The following is a 17,002-nucleotide window of genomic DNA, read 5'->3' on the forward strand; positions in this document are numbered from 1 at the left end:
AATATTTTTAGAAGTTCCATTGAACTCGCATCATTGCTGTCAACTTTACCCAAGGTGACTTCCTCATTAATCCCAAGTCAGAGATACGTGGTCAGGTAGCTCCTGCGACCCACGCCTATCAAATAACAGATCAGGGTAGGATCTCTCTTAAGACAAATACAAGCCCAGGGAAAACCCTGATCGATCCCACAGATAGATAGTTGCACCATAAACAGGTCTGAGGCAAATAGTCCCAATAAAACACCAAGTGCCAAGATGCTCATTGGGTGATAGTTGCACTATACAAATGATTAATAATAATAAAAAAACAAGTTTGGCCAAAGGTTTGCATTCCCCAAAAATACAGCAAAGCTAGATACCGCATGTAGATAGAAACACTCAGCCACTAAGGACATGACATGCACACACACATAGTGATCATGTGATCCTCATGAAAGACATCCCGACACATACACACTGGCCCACACTAGCTCTCGCCAAGGTTGAGAGCCATCTGTGTCCTTATCTGATGCCCGAGTTTGTAACTTATAACTGAGAGGCTTGTCAGGAAAGCAGAAATTGCTTTATTGTACCTCAGGAGATGTATATAATACCAGCCAAAACTTGCACACCAAGAGACCTTCCTGAGATGCATTCTGTTGAGACTCTCCCGGCTGCTGCATTAATTAGACAAACTTTTTCCTGTTTTACAATCACCTCTTGTCTTAATTTCTTTAAGGTAGATTCATATCCGAGCAACATCACCACAGCCGAGGGTCCCAGGAAATCAATTAGGGGCACTTCCAGAAATCGGAAAGAACTTTCTGGAGTCTCAAATATTTCTGTACTGTAAATCGACTTTGCGGGTAGCTGAGTCTGTCTAGCCTCGATAAATGGATTTGGCCAGGGTAAAATAAAACAAGTTAAGCACACAGCTCAATATCCAATAAAAACGAATCAAGTCTTTCTAGTAGTTTGGCTCGGTCTAAACACTGACACTTTTGTCCATCCTTACATTAAACATAAATCTGCAAACAAACTGGAGTACCATATAATAGTATGTCAAAGTTCAAATATTGTTTATGCTTTTAGTAGTTCTTGGTATCACAGTGATTCTCAATTACTGTCACCATTTTGCATAGTGATTCTGTAACATCAGTATCTACGCAAGCAACTCTGCTGCAAAAGTATTACTAACCACTTTTTCAATTTGGAGCTTTTTGTAAACTAATCTGACAGATATAGGGCCAAAGGAACAACACCTAAAATAGTTTTCATAAGACAGGATAAGACTACAAAATAAATATAGGAACTATTGAAAGCCTGGAGCATCAGAGCCCACAAGACAAACTGTACCAAATTGATGATTTTAGCAATTCCTTCTGCTGTATATATAACTATATTGCTAGGTACCAATATGGGTGAGCACCTGGATTTTTAGAAATTTTTGACCATGTAGACAATGTTGCAGGCTTCAAATTAAATGGTTACTCGAATACCAGAGGGAATATTGTTGCAAGGTTGTTGGAACATCGCCAAAAGAGCAATTCAACCAGACACTTCTTGACTGTAAGCATTTGGAATAGATCTAACTCCTTTTAATTCCGCCAACTGTTGTCATATGCAAGCATAACACACTAAAGATATACAATTTTCACTGGGTTCCACTGAAAAATTGTGTAAGAAAGTCATTCCTTTTGCCCTGTTCACCCCCATTTTTTGACTGTCACTGACTGTGCCCTGGGCTCTGCTAACCGTTTGAAAAGTATATGGTAATTGGAGTAATTACAACTGGTTCAGGCAACCTATCTGTAGGTCCCTAGCATATGGTAGGGCATTGTAGGTTGAGAGACCCAAGTGGACTTAATGCACTCAAGTGTAAACTGCTGCGGTGTCTGGTGTCATTTTAAACCCTGCCTTACAGTAATGTATTAAGCAAATCAATGTCATAACATATAGGTCACTTGCCTGCCCTAGGTACCCCAATGGTAGGGTGCCTTGATATAAAAAGCAGGGACATTTTAAAAGATGTTTTATATGCCCTGGTGAGGGAAAAACAGCAAATGTTGTTTTCCCTACTGTAGTGCTGCTAGCTCTAACATGAGAGTGCTTTATTTAACTTTATTAAAGTCTAACGTTTAACTTACATCCCTGAAGTTAACTAAAGCAGCCCTGTCACAGTCTCTTCTGACTGGCCAGCATTTCACAGCCTGAGTCAAGCTGCTTCCTTATTAGGTGTGAAGAGGCCTGGGGCTGAAACAGCACAGCCATTCGGTGGGAGGAGATATGGTTCCTGGTTAAGCCAGGGACTGGAAGGCAGCTTGGGAGATATATTCGTCTTCAAAGGGAGAAGCCCAGATATCATAGGACCCAGTCTAGCCCCCACTTCCTTGATCCCCAGCCAGATGGGAGTCCAATTGGATTAGGAGAGGGGCTGAAAGAGTAGTGTAGAAAAAAGTTAACCACACCTATGGGTTGGGTTAGACAGACCTGAACTTCGAGGAGAGATTTTCTCCATTCTGAGTTTGGCTGAGATGTGCATTCAGAGACAAAAATATGCCACTCTTCACAGGAAACTGTCATGGCAGAGGGTCGCAACTTGAACTCCATCGGATGAAGTGCTCCCCCTCTTGCCAGCCCAGAATGGGGAATAAATATAGGAGAGCTGCCAAAAGCACCTTATATCCCTACTTGAAAACATCTGGAGAGGAATGACTGAACCTACTGGCCCCTTGGACTGCACAAGAAAGGGCTGTAATCAGAACGATTACACCTGCTGCTCTCTAAAGGCTCCACAACAGAAGGACTTTCCCTGTCTTGAAGGATAAGGGGTGGACTCCCTTAGCAGCACAATGTAGAAGAGTGCTGGAAGAAGCTACTTGAGACGTCCACTTCACGGACAACTGCAGCTTACTAGCTTCACCTGGATTTTACTTGTAATGACCAGGTGCATTTTGAGAGTTGGAGTTCCATACCCCCAAGAGACAAACCAGAGCTTCTAAACCTTTGACTGGTGCAGTAGAACCCTCTCCTACATCAAGGAACCTTCAGAGAAGAACCTCAAAACGATTGGGAACTTTTGACAAAGTTTTGGGAAAAAGCTGCAGAGGAAGACCAGCATCGACAATGAGAGTCAACCCAGAGACGTCAAACCGAGACTCACCTGACCGGGCAGGTGTGCCCTGCTGAAAGCTCCAGAGGTCTTTGCAGTTGATGGCTAAGACAAATACCTCCAGACCTTAACGAAGCATCGCGCTACAACAGGCCAGAGCCGTCAAGTTGAAATCTGGATCTGAGGACCCGATCGCTGGACGCCAAAAGAAAAAGCTCCAAAAAAAGGGACTAAGTCAGAAGGTAAAATGTTAGCCAGGCCAAATCAGTCATCGTATTTGGTCAGCCTGAAGAACAAGTTACTTATCTTCGGTAACGACATAGGTTAGTTTCCCCCAGGCATGAGATTGGATCCAGAGATTTTTTTTAGCAGTACCCCGGCGCATCAGGAAGTGGCATTGGTCGACTCCGCGTCCGGCTTCGTGGTCGCCGGGAAGATGTCACGTGCCTACTAAGACGACACCCCTGTGTGCGGACGTCAGTTCTTTCTATTTCCACACTAGCACTCCATTGCGGTCGCCCTGAAACCTGGAATTTGTCCCGGTCCAACACAACCAGATAGCCTCGGTTGTCGCCTTACACTATTAGGCACTAGAAATCACTTTTTGTATTTAAACTTTATAAAATCATATCTCCGGTTCGTATATTGGATATTTGTTGTTTTGGTGTCATTTTAAAGATAAAAATAGTCTCCATTTTTATAAATTGGTGTTGGATTTTTATTGTGTTGTATCTTTTACTTATTTACTGTTTTGGTGATAGTAAATACTTTACACACCTGTCTCCTGAATTAAGCCTGACTGCTTGTCAATCAAGTTACCAAATGTTGAGCAAGGATTAATTTTTTAGACTTGACCTTATTTGGGATTGTGGCTTTATTACTAGCTGTAGGTACCTACCTGCACCTACTAATAAACCACCTTCCAACAAATGGCACTTTAACCCAAAACAACATATTTATAGGAGAGATGGCTGCATCAATATCACCAAAGATATTGCCTAAAGCTGCTAAAATATATTAAGATTAAGACAGAGAAAAGGTTTACTTTTTGTAAAAAATAAAATCCCAATTCAATCTTATTACAGTATATAAAGTGATATTCTCTATAAGGATTCACCAAAACACACACCTTTGCCCTTACTGGATTTTTTGTAGTGTTTTTGTGTTCGGGGATAGGCAACAAATATCTCTTGGAGGCCCTGCCAAGCAAATCTCTATCAAACTTGAAAGCCACCAAAAGACAGACTGAACTACCACTAGTAGAAAAACTCTGCATTTTTGGAATAGATGCCTATATACCTTGCAGTGTTTTCATGCATAAAAATGTGGGAGCACAGCAAAAACTGAACGCGTCCTCTGTAGCATAAATGATCACAACTGCCCAGTGGCTGATCATGCGTTTCTAAAAAGCTGAAGTACCACATCTAAGTAAACTCTCAAAATCGTAAAAAGATATTTACCAAAATACAAGCCCTAGTTGGGGAGACAAAGTTCTCTTATTTATTGACAGGAAAAGTACGACTAGACAAATCTCAGTAGATAAGTGGCATCTCCTTAATATTGATTTATGGAGAACCTACTCATTTTTATGTATTAAGTTGAATACGCTTAGACCAATGTCTTTTATTTTTAATTTTAAAGGTCACGTTTTCTAGAGTTCCATGAAGTAATTAATCAAAAAGCAAGCATTACTTATTCTTGTTAAACTTTGCAGTTTGCCCAGAAAAATCAACAATCATCTGGCATAATATATGTTAAGACACTCACCTTGCAATTTCAGCTATTTCAGCTGTTTGCGCCATCAAGTTCTGATATGCATCAGGTTCATCCTCATACTCCTCGTACTCTTCTTCACCATTACGCTTGTGTCGGTTTGACGTGGAGCTGTGCGACCGTGGAGTCTGTGTGGCTGTTGAAGCATGGGAGCGTTTGTGTTTAGGGGCGCTTTGCTTAGATCCATATTCCTCATCTGAAGTAGAAGTATAATCTGAACCCTGCTGTCTCCGTCTTGAAGCTTATGCAGTGAATTGGTTTCAGATAGAAAGAAAGAAAATAATTAAGACTATAAAGAGCAACTAAGAACAGGCCCACGGACATGAGGATAGTACTCTTGGTTTCTGTGTCGGAAATAAGCACTCAAATAGTTGCTAAAATTGCAAGCATTTTGTTTAAGCAGTTGTGAATGCTCACTTAAAATGTATGCTTTAGCAGCAGAGACAAATTTGGAGCATTACTTAAGTGCAGCATGGCTTAATTTCCTTGACACAGAAATCCTAGCACAGGAGAAAGACTAAAGTATTTTGCAAGAACCTAGGAATAATTCACAAAAGGATATATTTCGTTTGGTGGCCAAGCAAATGCTAAGGTATACTAACTGCTTGTTCATTTAAATTCACAAGTCCAAGCTGGCACGGTGGAAGTAAACAGGATATATACATGGACTAAATAAGCCCAAAGTTTCAAAACTGATTAAGTGGATCTTCCAACCGGATCCAAATGGAAGTGCAGATTTGCCCAGACAAACACAGAGTACCTTCAAATTACAGTGAACTGAATAAACATTTTTGAGAATTCCCCTATCACTCATAAAGCCATCACATTGAGAAATGGTACACAAATGGATATGCAATCCTGTCCTTCCTGTTTCAACAATCTACCTCAAGTCAGTTGCCCACTGTCCTACCAAGCAGAAATAATTCGGACAGTTGATCTATCTTCCGTCACATCCTACAGAAGTAGCCTTAATCATTATTTCCACGTCACTCATGTGTGAGGGTCAAACGTGTGCGGCAAAATATGCAAGCATTGTGGCATCAACTGATAAGATCATTCGTTTTCTGCCTACTTTAAATTCCATTTTGTTAAGACCTGTTTAACTTAATCGATAGAAGCTATTACTACTGCAACACAACAAATAGGGTAGAAAACCGTGTTGTGCAGCAAATTGCATAGGGAATGTAAAGATTTTAAGAGGGGTCTGCTCACGCTTAAAATTAGTTTTTTTTCTCATCTTTGACAAAGGAATATGCACAATTTGACCGTAATCAAGAATGACAGTGTAATGCTGCAAAACACTCTACCCTGATTGTGAAGGTGCATACACTATTAAATAAAATGTGCAATGAATGCACTCCAAATAAAAACCTGTGTATGGGCCAGGCATAATCCAAAGGTAACTGATATCTGTTAAATGTGGTGCAATTAGTTGTAGCGTTGCTACACAGTTTGCTCCTATTGGCCAGCTCCAATGCCTATGCCTGGGGCTGTCCTTTGATTAAATAAAGGGCACAGCAGCTTTGGATACTGGCTGAATATTAACACGTCATGGTCGCAGCCTGCACACGCTGCGTTTGCTTAGCTGCCTAAGACATTATGTAGTCTACATGAAAAGTGAAACTCAAGTAGAAAGGTTGATACACAAACCTGTACAAACGTGAGAGTTCAATACAACTGCCCACTTGACTTACTCAGCATACTCCCACATCCTGCGCTTCAGATAACTTCTAGGCAGCCATCATTTCAACCTACATATTGAGCTGAAATATGCTCTACTCAGGAGGAAAGGGGTTGCCATCATCTGAGAGCTCAGTTCCCTGATAGTGGGGCCTTTGACCAGAAAGGAAAGCTTCAACAAGCTAGTAGGATGACATCTGACCGTCACGGTGGAGAAAATGTGTCCTTAAGACAGTTTCTGAAAGCGTTATTTGCCAACAAATGAGGTCTACTTCTAGCCCGATTTGAACATATGCCTAGAGAGGCACATTAAATTTTCCATGGTTGACCGAGGGCAAAATACCCCCTACAACTTAGTAAAATATTCAAAGCCACCTACTCTGGTAATGAGACCCTAAGCTATGATAGACTCCTTGTATTGGAGCAAGGGCATACATATACAAAGGCTGCTTGAGAAACACTGTAGTACAGTCTGCATAGTCTGGATTTTACAGGTACTTATGTTAGCAGACAGGATGGCACCTGTTAGGCGGGTCCAATGTGTGGTAGGAAGAGGTCGTAGCTCTAAATCCCAACCAGCCGAGGATTACATGACTTTTATGGGCAGTGGTGGTCTGGATATGTCAGGGTGGGGCCAGCAGGCCAAAAAAAGTAGAAGCAAAATGCCTCGTGTCGATCAAAATGTGAAGAACAACCCAAAGAAGTCAAAGGCAGTAAGGGATTTCCCCAATTCCTATCTGTAGTTTTGTAGATGACAAAGGATCTTGGACTGTCTAATCTATTTAGTGCCACACAAACTATCAATGAATACAATTATTCCATAGATAGTATTGAATCAGTGAGCCAGCTGGCAAATCAATTTCAAATGTCTGAAATATAAATCAAAGATTCAAGGGTCAGCCATCAAAAAGTCAAGGCCTGGAACAATTCAAGCAAAGGAAAACCTTCAGGTCAAACGGTTACATTTACTGTTCCGATTTACTTGAAAATTTGCTGTTGAATTGCAGCCTAATCTATCGCATTTCTGATCAATAAAAATGGTAACAATTGATTTTTTTTTTTTTTTTAAACAGCAACCTGCTCCTTTGGCAAGCATACCTTGAACAATAAAGTTTGCAGTATGGTTCAGAGAATAACTTTGTTCCCTCCAACACCACATACTCATCAACGTGGCATGTGTATGCCTCTGTATTAAAGGATGCTTCAACTACAGCACGTAAATGTGTTTGCAAGGGCAAAGCAAATTAACCAATCCAGTTTACAAAGGGTGTTAATTTTCAGTCTCTGGTAAGAATCAGGCAAAAATGTAATAAAACATTACCTGCCAACAAACGAAATATATATTTTAATATAAGGAAAATCATAGATAAATTGCTGCAATTAAATGTAATGGAAAATACAAAAAGATAATCTTTTTGGTTTAGAAGAAGCTTAGTGGTTAGCAGAGAGAGACTTGATAAAACCTAAGAATGGACAGGTTCTATTCTTAGACACCAGAAGCTATGTTAGTATACCACAACCTCTACCAAGCACTGCCAGCCAAAGACCATTTCACCTGAAACCAGAGCTGGGCAATAACTGTTTTTTTTAAATGTACACTTCTGTTGTCCAGAGCGGGTGAAGAATTATATATCACATCCTTGTAAGTTCTTTACATACAAATCAGCATCATAAACATCACTAACCACATGCAAACCCCAAACAATCACACACTAGTAGGTCTACAGTAAATCAATAAGGCGGCAAATGCATGCTTAGTGTACTATAGATGGTAAGGGTAGCAAAACTGTGTGGTTACTGTAGGGGATAGGTGAAATCCTGCAATCAACTTATACTGTATTAATGATACTACCAGCATATATAATGCAAAAAGCAAAGAACAAGAAAAAAATAGCTCAATTTGCTTCTCTTGCTTTTCTACCTCCACCACATGCATATAACATAAACCATGCTTAATAATTTAAACAAGTAAATGACAAATGGACGTTGAACATCAATACAAAGATAAAAACAAAGCTTAATAACTTTTTATTGGGAGTTCGGAAGATGCCTCTCTTCTACTTCAACAATGCTAATAAGTAGCATATCTGCATGTATGTTTTACGCCTTGCCAATTTTTCATGTGAGTTTGTTATAATTATAAATAAAAGTATTTCATCCTAATCTGAGCACAAGAGGCAAATCCGTGCACGGAGATAAAATCACATACATTAATCAGTAAATTCTCAAGTCACTTGTGCTCTAATCTACTGTAGCAATGATATATGCCTTTAAACTGCAGTAATAAATGAGCGAATTTGTGCTTATTAGTACACATGATCCAAATAGTGTGTTATTGGACCACTTTTGCTTTCACAAACCTGGCATAAACATTACAAACATAAAAGAGTATCAGAGTGAGCACTGTGGCACCCCATAAATTGCCAGAGTCCAGGAATCGAAGTTCTAGATCAAAGGAGACACATCTACTACCGCCTGTAGACATAGGGTGCCAAAACAATGTCGAATGAAAGTTCTTTAAATACCTAGTGTACCTCTCTTTAAACAAATCCAAGTAATCATTTAGGTGGCTCCAAGAACGGTGGCTCCCAGATATATGGCACAGAGGCAAACCCACAACTGCAACTGGAGAGAAACTCTGCAAGTCACCATCTCCAAATTATTTGCTTGAAGAGCACAGGAATGGGTTTGGCTCTGATGGTGGGAATGTTTTGTTGAACCTGGTTCCAAGAGCCACTCTGGCTTTAGCAGGATGTCAAGAGATTAAAATGTTTGACAATGACAGGCGACAAGTTAAAGTAGACTCTCTACCTAAAAGGAAGCAGTGGAGACCACTATGTATTATGACAAGGACATCACTCATAAATGACTGAATCGGTTGTTGTGAGCACAATGAGAAACCAACAAGTCTCGCAAACTCAGATCAGATTATAAGCATGGTTTGAAACAGTCCTCAGAAAGTTAGGATTGCTGCAAAAAGTGTAGGAAACTCCCAGACACTTTTAAGCACAAGGGTGAACAATCTGAATTGCCTACAGATAAGCACTGTGCAAAAAATGTTCTTGGTAGATTACAGCAATAGTTCTTTAAGTCAACATGAAATCCCAGAATTTGTTCCACATTTCAGTCTTCACGTCCAAGTCTCTATCATCATCAAGACAGTGAGGCTCAATCAGTACAGCCAAGCATAGAACTGAGAGGTTAGGCCTGTCCTCTCTTTTATTACCTGCGTGTGGTCAATGAATCTGTGTAAGAATTGCAGTCACTGGAACAAGGTGGTGAAAGGTGCAACAGTAAAATATTAATATGCTGGGTCAGCAATGTCAACATCAAGAGACCAAGCCTTTGGGAGCTGAGACAGTGTGGGATTGAAAAAGAGGATGGCAATCTAAGATTGCCAAGCAAAACAAACCTGAATAATACTTATAGGAATGATACACATTCAATTAAAAACACTTCTGAAGGTGGTGAAGATTTCATCAGATAGCCTGGCCAAAATTGCAAGTTGAAGGGTCTAGCATTTTTCTAAAACTAAGCAACTAAAAAATATGGGGCCTCCTACATTTCAACTCCTCAAACACTTTGAACTCTGTGGGTACCATCATGACAAAGAGGCTCTGTCAATACAAGAGGGAGGTGGAGAGGGGAACCTTCACATCTACCAGATCCCTGATGGTGAGGTTACACTCCCCAAAAGCGCTTCTCTGTAAAATACCAATGAATAGGCTTGAGCAATGCTTATGTCCTCAAGAACTTTGGCAGTTTCCATGATCCATATGGCAATAGACAAGGGAACGAAGAAAAGCAACAAAAAATACAACAACAAAAAAAAAAAAAAAAGAGTGCAAAGGGACAAACAATGAACATAGCAAGGTGCATGCAAACTGGAATGCCAATATGTTTTTCACAGGACTAGGCATATTAGCTGCACTGCATAGCATCAGAAACACTTAACACATATGTTTATTCAAAATCTTTAAGAATGTCTATTTAATATATATATATATATATAGGCACCTACCTGAAGAGGAAGAATATCTGACACTGCCAGGACGAGCCCTGCTAAGTGGCTGCTTGAGTGTTGGTGGTACAGTTTTTCTGGTGGTGGGTTTCACCTCCGCCATGATTGGTTTTTTAATGGAAGAACTTGACTCAATGCTGCGCCCTGAAAAACCTGATCGGGGGACTGTGTTTTCAGAATCACTTGGTGTAGTAAACGAACCGGTTCGTTTCCTTGGCATTGCAAGTATATCAAGTCTGGAGAGTTTTTTAGCCTCTGCCGATTGCCTGGAAGAAGCAGAATTCGAAACAGAAACCTCAGTGTTCAACAATAATTTTTCGGCATCTGCACACTCATTGTCGGATGCTTCTCCCAAACGAGCACGACGGAGCTTAGATGCTCTTGTGGGTCGTGGTGTTGAAAGACTGTTGGACCGAGTAAGAACTTGCTGAACCTTTTGCGCATTTGAAGAGCTTCTAGATGAATCCTCTCTAGTGGACTGGGAAAATGGTTTTCTTCTAGAAACAGACCTGGAGACAGGATGTTCATAATCCGAAGAGGTAGCATCATTGCCAATAATATAAGGAAGACTTGTATTCCTATCATCATCAGTGAAATCTAGAGATCCACGAGTTCCAGTGCTACGTTTCATTTGGAAACGTTTAGACCCCTCTCCTCTGTTTCCAGATTCAGAAGGAACAGTCCTACGTTTTTCCGATAGTCGGTCACGAGCACTTGATTGAGTGCATTGATCTTTTATAGATGGCGTGGAAGAGGACTTCTCTTTCTGCAAACTGCTTACAACTCTCCGCGTTTGAGCATGACTTGGGGCATTCTTGCTACTAACCAAACTGACTGTACTTGCAGTGTCCACATCAGAGTCTCCAGACAAAGAGTCTTCTTGCTGAAAGTTTTCAGAACCATCAAGACGATGGGATTGGGAACGTATTTTAGCTTCCAAAGCAGCCAAAGCAGTTTCAGTTTCCTTAAGTATTAATTGAGTTTCTTGATTATAATCCAGGTAGCTTGACTTAGTAGCTTCCAAATCTTTAAGCAAAGGATGTGTCGATATATGTGGAAGTTTGTTATGAGGAACACTGCTACTTGATTTATCTTTGGTAAAACTTTCTTGCCTCACAAACGAAGTGTCTTTTGTTGCTAGATTTTCTCTCTCATGAGGAAGGCTCTGATGAAGCGAAATAGTCAATTTCCCTACTGTGCTAACAACCGTTCCATTACATTCCTGGGATATCTGCTTTTCATTCGTTTTTATGTGATATTCATGATCATTGGACTGTTTGTCCATTTGGCAGCGAGACACATTGACTGGGGCTTTCAAGGGACCACCCATTTCACCATTTTCTGCTTCTATATAAAAAGAAGTTCCCTTTGGCTGGCTGACTAATTTTGATGCTCTTTGACCAGCCTGTGTTAGTCTTTCAGATTTAATCTCTTTTCCCAGATTAATTTCTTGGTCATCTACTTCACTGATTTCTTCAGTTCTCTTGACTTTTTCGGTGCTGAACCCATCATCAGATTTACTTGAATCACTAAGACTATCAGGATCCAACTCCTCCTGAACAATTAATCTGGAACCAGACTCTTTCTCATGTTGCCTTCCAATATTTCTTTCATGGGGATCTGAATAGGAATCTGGGCCAGTTAAAAGAACAGGAGTTGGGCTTTCTGACTTCTCACTCGGTGGTAGCTGGGGAAGAAGTCGTCTTGTTCGTGATGGTAACACTAAATCAGCAGCTCCAGAAATTGATTTGACAACTGCACCTTCAGAGAAATCTTTAAAAATAACAACAACAGATTAAGGTATTTAACAGTAGGGAGGATCACATCATACTAGATCTATTACACTGATCAATACTAAATTTCATTAAGAACACAACCATAGACACATGTGCAAACAGTTTCACAGTGGGAACCATACCAACATAGACACATTGTAAATGAAATTTTGGAAGTACACCTTTAAACTTTCATCAACTCATGAGATAGTTTGCATTTACTTAAACCACATTTACACACAACGATCACTTGCCCAGAATATAACAATGTGCCACAACTGTCTTGTGACACAGCACAAATGAATCTTTTCTACAATCAACTGCAGCACAACTATTGTGATTTATTGAATGCAAACTACGAATAATTTGCACAAGTCACTGCCAACCTTCAACTGATGCTACTGTTGAAAGAAAATAACCAAAATAAACACTATTTACTAGAACCAAACATTACTTTCGAATGCTCATTATGGTCTAACAAAGCCAATTTATTTACTCATGAAAACATTTGCCGTCCCAATCCAGAATGCATAACCCATTGGTGAGCTGGTCAGAAAGTTTTACATATCAAAGCATAAATTCCATTACAAGTTTGAAAATGTAAACTTGTGATTCAAAGATACAATTATTGCTCCAGGGAGGAAGATCTTGGCAGATCTTGGTAGTCAACCTTTCTCTCTCTCTCGGCATGCCAAATATATATACTTCACCTGTCCCATCTGTCAGGCTCTCTTTTCAGGTCTGGGCAAAGAGACCCCTTTAGTTTTCTCACCAGTATTATGTGTATGTGTATATATGTGTGTATGTATGTATGTACGTATATATATATATATATATATATATATATATATATATATATATATATACACACACATACATACACACACACACAAAGATGGGCTTTCCATCAATGCTCTTCATCTATTGTTCAGTTAAATTGCCATATCCTATCTGAAGAGCTCAGTGCACACTACAATGAACCAATTTTATACTGACGGAGGGAATTGTGAGAGTAAGATATTCAGTGCTGAATTGGAGCTAGGTCCTCTTGTTCATAAAAAAGGACACAAACCCTCACGCACGCAAGTTGACATTTTTCATCCTACGAGTGGATCCAGTGTCTCTATGCTGGGCATAGTGGGACACAAGTTCTAAAAGTGTGTAGAGTTGTATACAAACACCGGTAAATGTATTTATAGATAAAAGACTAACACATGCTTTGGGATACATTTTCAAGAAAGCTTTAACAATGTTCTTTTATTATCAGCCTCCTGGTTAATTTAAGATAAACAAAATAAATGTGCAATGATTTATGAGCCACTTACCTTCAGACGGTAGGCTCTGCTGTTGAACATCAAACAAAATACTAGCTGGTCCAGAGTCTGTGTAACTATCAGCAAGACTTGCCCAACGAGACACCCATTTTTGGCCTCCTTGTGCCGCAGGACCCACAGGACGATTCTGTAAAGAAAACATTCCGTCATGGTGGGATACGTGAAAATTAAATAGAAATTATAGGAACATTATCCTGCTGTATTCTATAAGCACTCTTAGTCAACTGAATGTTTCCTTCATTTCAAACTAAATTTTATCAGGTCTATTAGGGATGGAAGATGGGATTCTTAATTGAGAGTCTCTACTGTTTAGAAATTTACAGCAAAATGTTTTTTTGTTCTATACAAGTAAATCTCATCCCTGAGCTAAGTATTTTTAGGCAATACTTTGAATTTTGAAAAAGTGCTTTTTGCTCTAAAGCAAACATACTTTGTAGCCTACAATACATTTAAATAAAAACATTTGAACTCAAAAGTATTTTTTCAGATCTGCAGAAAAACGAGACCCCTTGTGGCATTTCACTGCTGATGCCCCAGACCCGTATTTATCAGTGAAGAGGTGAGAGAGGAAACAGGAGGAAGGATCTGTTGTCTTTGTTGCTCCGCATTGTCTGAAAGAGAATAGTTATGTGAGTAACCAACTGGGTTCAGAGATGAAATGGGTTTAAAGGTAGCTCATTTGCTCCAGGGGTCCAGTTGTAAACACACTGCCACAGCAAGTGCTAGAATAGTAGATTACATGAAAAGCAAGTAATCTGTGTAGTAACTCAAACTTTTTGGTATTCAGGGAGTCCAAGTCTGTAACAAAAGGAACCAAAAACTAAAACTGCTTAAAGCAAATCCCTGGCCTGCTTCTGATGCTAGGAGCATGGCTCTAACAAAACGCGCGCCCATGAAAGCATTCTTAGAGCACCCTCATAATTGCTCAAAGCTTTACCTATACTTCCCAATCTATGCAACTAAAGATGCAGCAGGGATGTAGGTTGTGTGCTGGTGCGAAGAAGGAGTTTAAAGACATGGATTAAGTAAGCTTTAGTCGTACATAGGCACCATTTTTCCAAACCCCTTCCATTCAAATTCGTTGGGGACAGACTGCCAAGTAATGGAGAATGGTAGACCCAGAGGGTAAGGTTAAAACAAGGTTAAAACTTATTGATTGATCAATCATGAATATTAGCTCTTGAACGGTTATTGTGAATAATGGCTGCAAGTAACATACAAGACTTTATTTCAAATCTTCACAGAAACATGCTTCTTGAGATGAGCAGAAGTTGCTCACTATAATAACGTTCCCACTGGTAGTTCTTAATACACTGGAGTGTTGTGAAGCAGAGTTCATTTATACCCAGCTGTAAATCCACGACAAAACGCTACCTCTCCTCCTCTGCTCCTCATCATGCACAATCACTTCTACATGCCCAAGTGGCATGCCCCAACAAGAAGTTGAGGTGGCCTTTTAGACATGCCAGTTGGAGGCGAGTCAGATGTCCGGAGGAAACCTACTTCTTCTTCAAGGAAACAGAATACATTTGCCTATGTACATGAGCTATCAAAGTTGCACAAAAGAAAGAAGATGTTCTTCTTTAATACATTCCTATCCAATGCACATTTTCACAGAGCAGCCAATAGAACAATAAAACAGGATAATTTAGAGGTAATAGTAACTAAAATTCTTTATGTAACAGAAGAGGCCTTGTAGAGATGCGTGGCCTACATAGGTATATATTACAGAGTACTAACATTGGCATTAGTGAGGAATGTATTTATATTCAGGTAACATCTTAGCAAAAGCAAAACAAGCACCAGACTTTCCAGAGGAGGATTTGTTGGTCTTTTAATTAATGTTTCTGTAAAAGAAACAATTCAGTGGATGGCAGACAGCTCAGAAGTCGCCAACCCTTTATGGAGAAAGTCAAAGTCCCAAATATCACAGAGAATTTAGTCTTGGGGAGGAAGAGGGAAAATAAATCTAATATTCTGCCTCACTGCACCTTTGGATTAAAAAAAAAGTAGAAATGTAATGCACTGATGGCGAAATCGACAGAGAAGATGGGTAGTAGGACTTCCACAGTTATTCTAATGGAACCTCCCTTCTGAATGAGACGTCTCATCTTAGAACGTGACAGGTACTTGGGATGGACAGAGGCGTCAGATCCCTGAGAAGACTTCTGTCCGGAGTGCAATCTCGTTCAGGAATCGACATACACTTCTTGCTAGGTACCTCATGCTCAGGAAGAGTCATCATGCTTCCTGAGTTTTGCTGGTGTAGGTTTCAAAATAATTTCTTCTTCTGGCGCTTACATCTTGGACTGAAACAGGTAGAAATGGTGTGCAAAATTAGCCTCTGGCATAAATCTTTAAGTCTACATCACCATTTTCTTCTATGTCAAGGGTCTAGACGGCAGAGCCAAATTGGAAGCTTTCCCATTGAAATCAAAAGCCTCAATGTTCAACACCTTGGCATTGCACACCTGAAATGAAATGAAATGAAAAGGGGAATTTGTTTAAGCGCACTGCGGCCAAGCGGCTTCCTGGCGCTGAGGACTCATCCAAGCTCACAAAGAAACCCAAAAGGACTAGCTAGGAAAAGCCTGAGAAAACAGGAAAGTTTTGAGGGCCTTACGGAAGTGGGTGTAGATGGGAATGGAACGAATAGAGAGAGGAAGACTATTCCAAAACCGGGGGGCCAAGACCGAGAAGCGGGTGCCCCCAGTGCGAGTTTTGCGAAAGCGGGGGACGTGAAGCAGAGAAAGTGATGAGGACCGGAGAGTTCGTCTGGGAGCGTGGGAAGTGATGAGGGAATTGATGAAATGAGGGGCAGAATGATGATGAGCCCGAAAGACCAAACAGGCGAGTTTGAAGAAGGATCTAAAGTAAACAGGGAGCCAATGAAGAGACTTAAGAGTGGGTGTTATGTGAGAAAATTTAGGTAGGCGAAAGATAAGACGGGCCGCCTGGTTTTGAATGGCCTGAAGTCGACGAGTTTCGTAGGCGGGGATGCCAACGTACAGGCCATTTCCATAGTCAAGGCGAGAGATGACAAGAGCGATGACTATGGTTTTGAGGGCATCAACAGAAAAAAAACGAGAATTCTTATGAATAAGACGAAGGGAAAAGAAGCACGAAGAGACAACGGAACTGATTTGTGAATGCATGGATAGGTCATGGCTAATCTTAATGCCCAAGGTCCGGACAGAAGAAACCGGAACCGGGGGGGGGGCCAAAAGAGAGGGGCCAATGAGCAAGGGACCAGGGATTGGAGGGACCACCCGTGAGGACAAGCTCCGTTTTATCTGGATTAAGCTTCAGATGATTGGAGCTCATCCAC

The 17,002-nt window shown here is 40.4% G+C and overlaps 1 protein-coding gene across 3 annotated transcripts in view; it reads right to left on the bottom strand.

Moving 5' to 3' along the window:
- The window catches only part of CEP170B (centrosomal protein 170B), a 318,645-nt gene that overhangs the window by 49,341 nt on the left and 252,302 nt on the right, over window positions 1–17,002 (bottom strand). For 2 of the 3 annotated variants that reach the window (XM_085626237.1, XM_085626238.1), the window contains exons 11-13: window positions 13,666–13,801; window positions 10,566–12,338; window positions 4,859–5,105 (exon numbers count right to left, since the gene is read on the bottom strand). In XM_085626237.1, coding sequence (XP_085482363.1) covers window positions 4,859–5,105; window positions 10,566–12,338; window positions 13,666–13,801 — 2,156 coding nt within the window. The remainder of the gene's footprint in view (window positions 1–4,858; window positions 5,106–10,565; window positions 12,339–13,665; window positions 13,802–17,002) is intronic. The other variant, XM_085626239.1, reaches the window with a different exon arrangement.

This window comes from Triturus cristatus, chromosome 9 (genome assembly GCF_964204655.1).
Source record: "Triturus cristatus chromosome 9, aTriCri1.1, whole genome shotgun sequence".
In the NCBI taxonomy this organism is placed as follows: domain Eukaryota; kingdom Metazoa; phylum Chordata; class Amphibia; order Caudata; family Salamandridae; genus Triturus; species Triturus cristatus.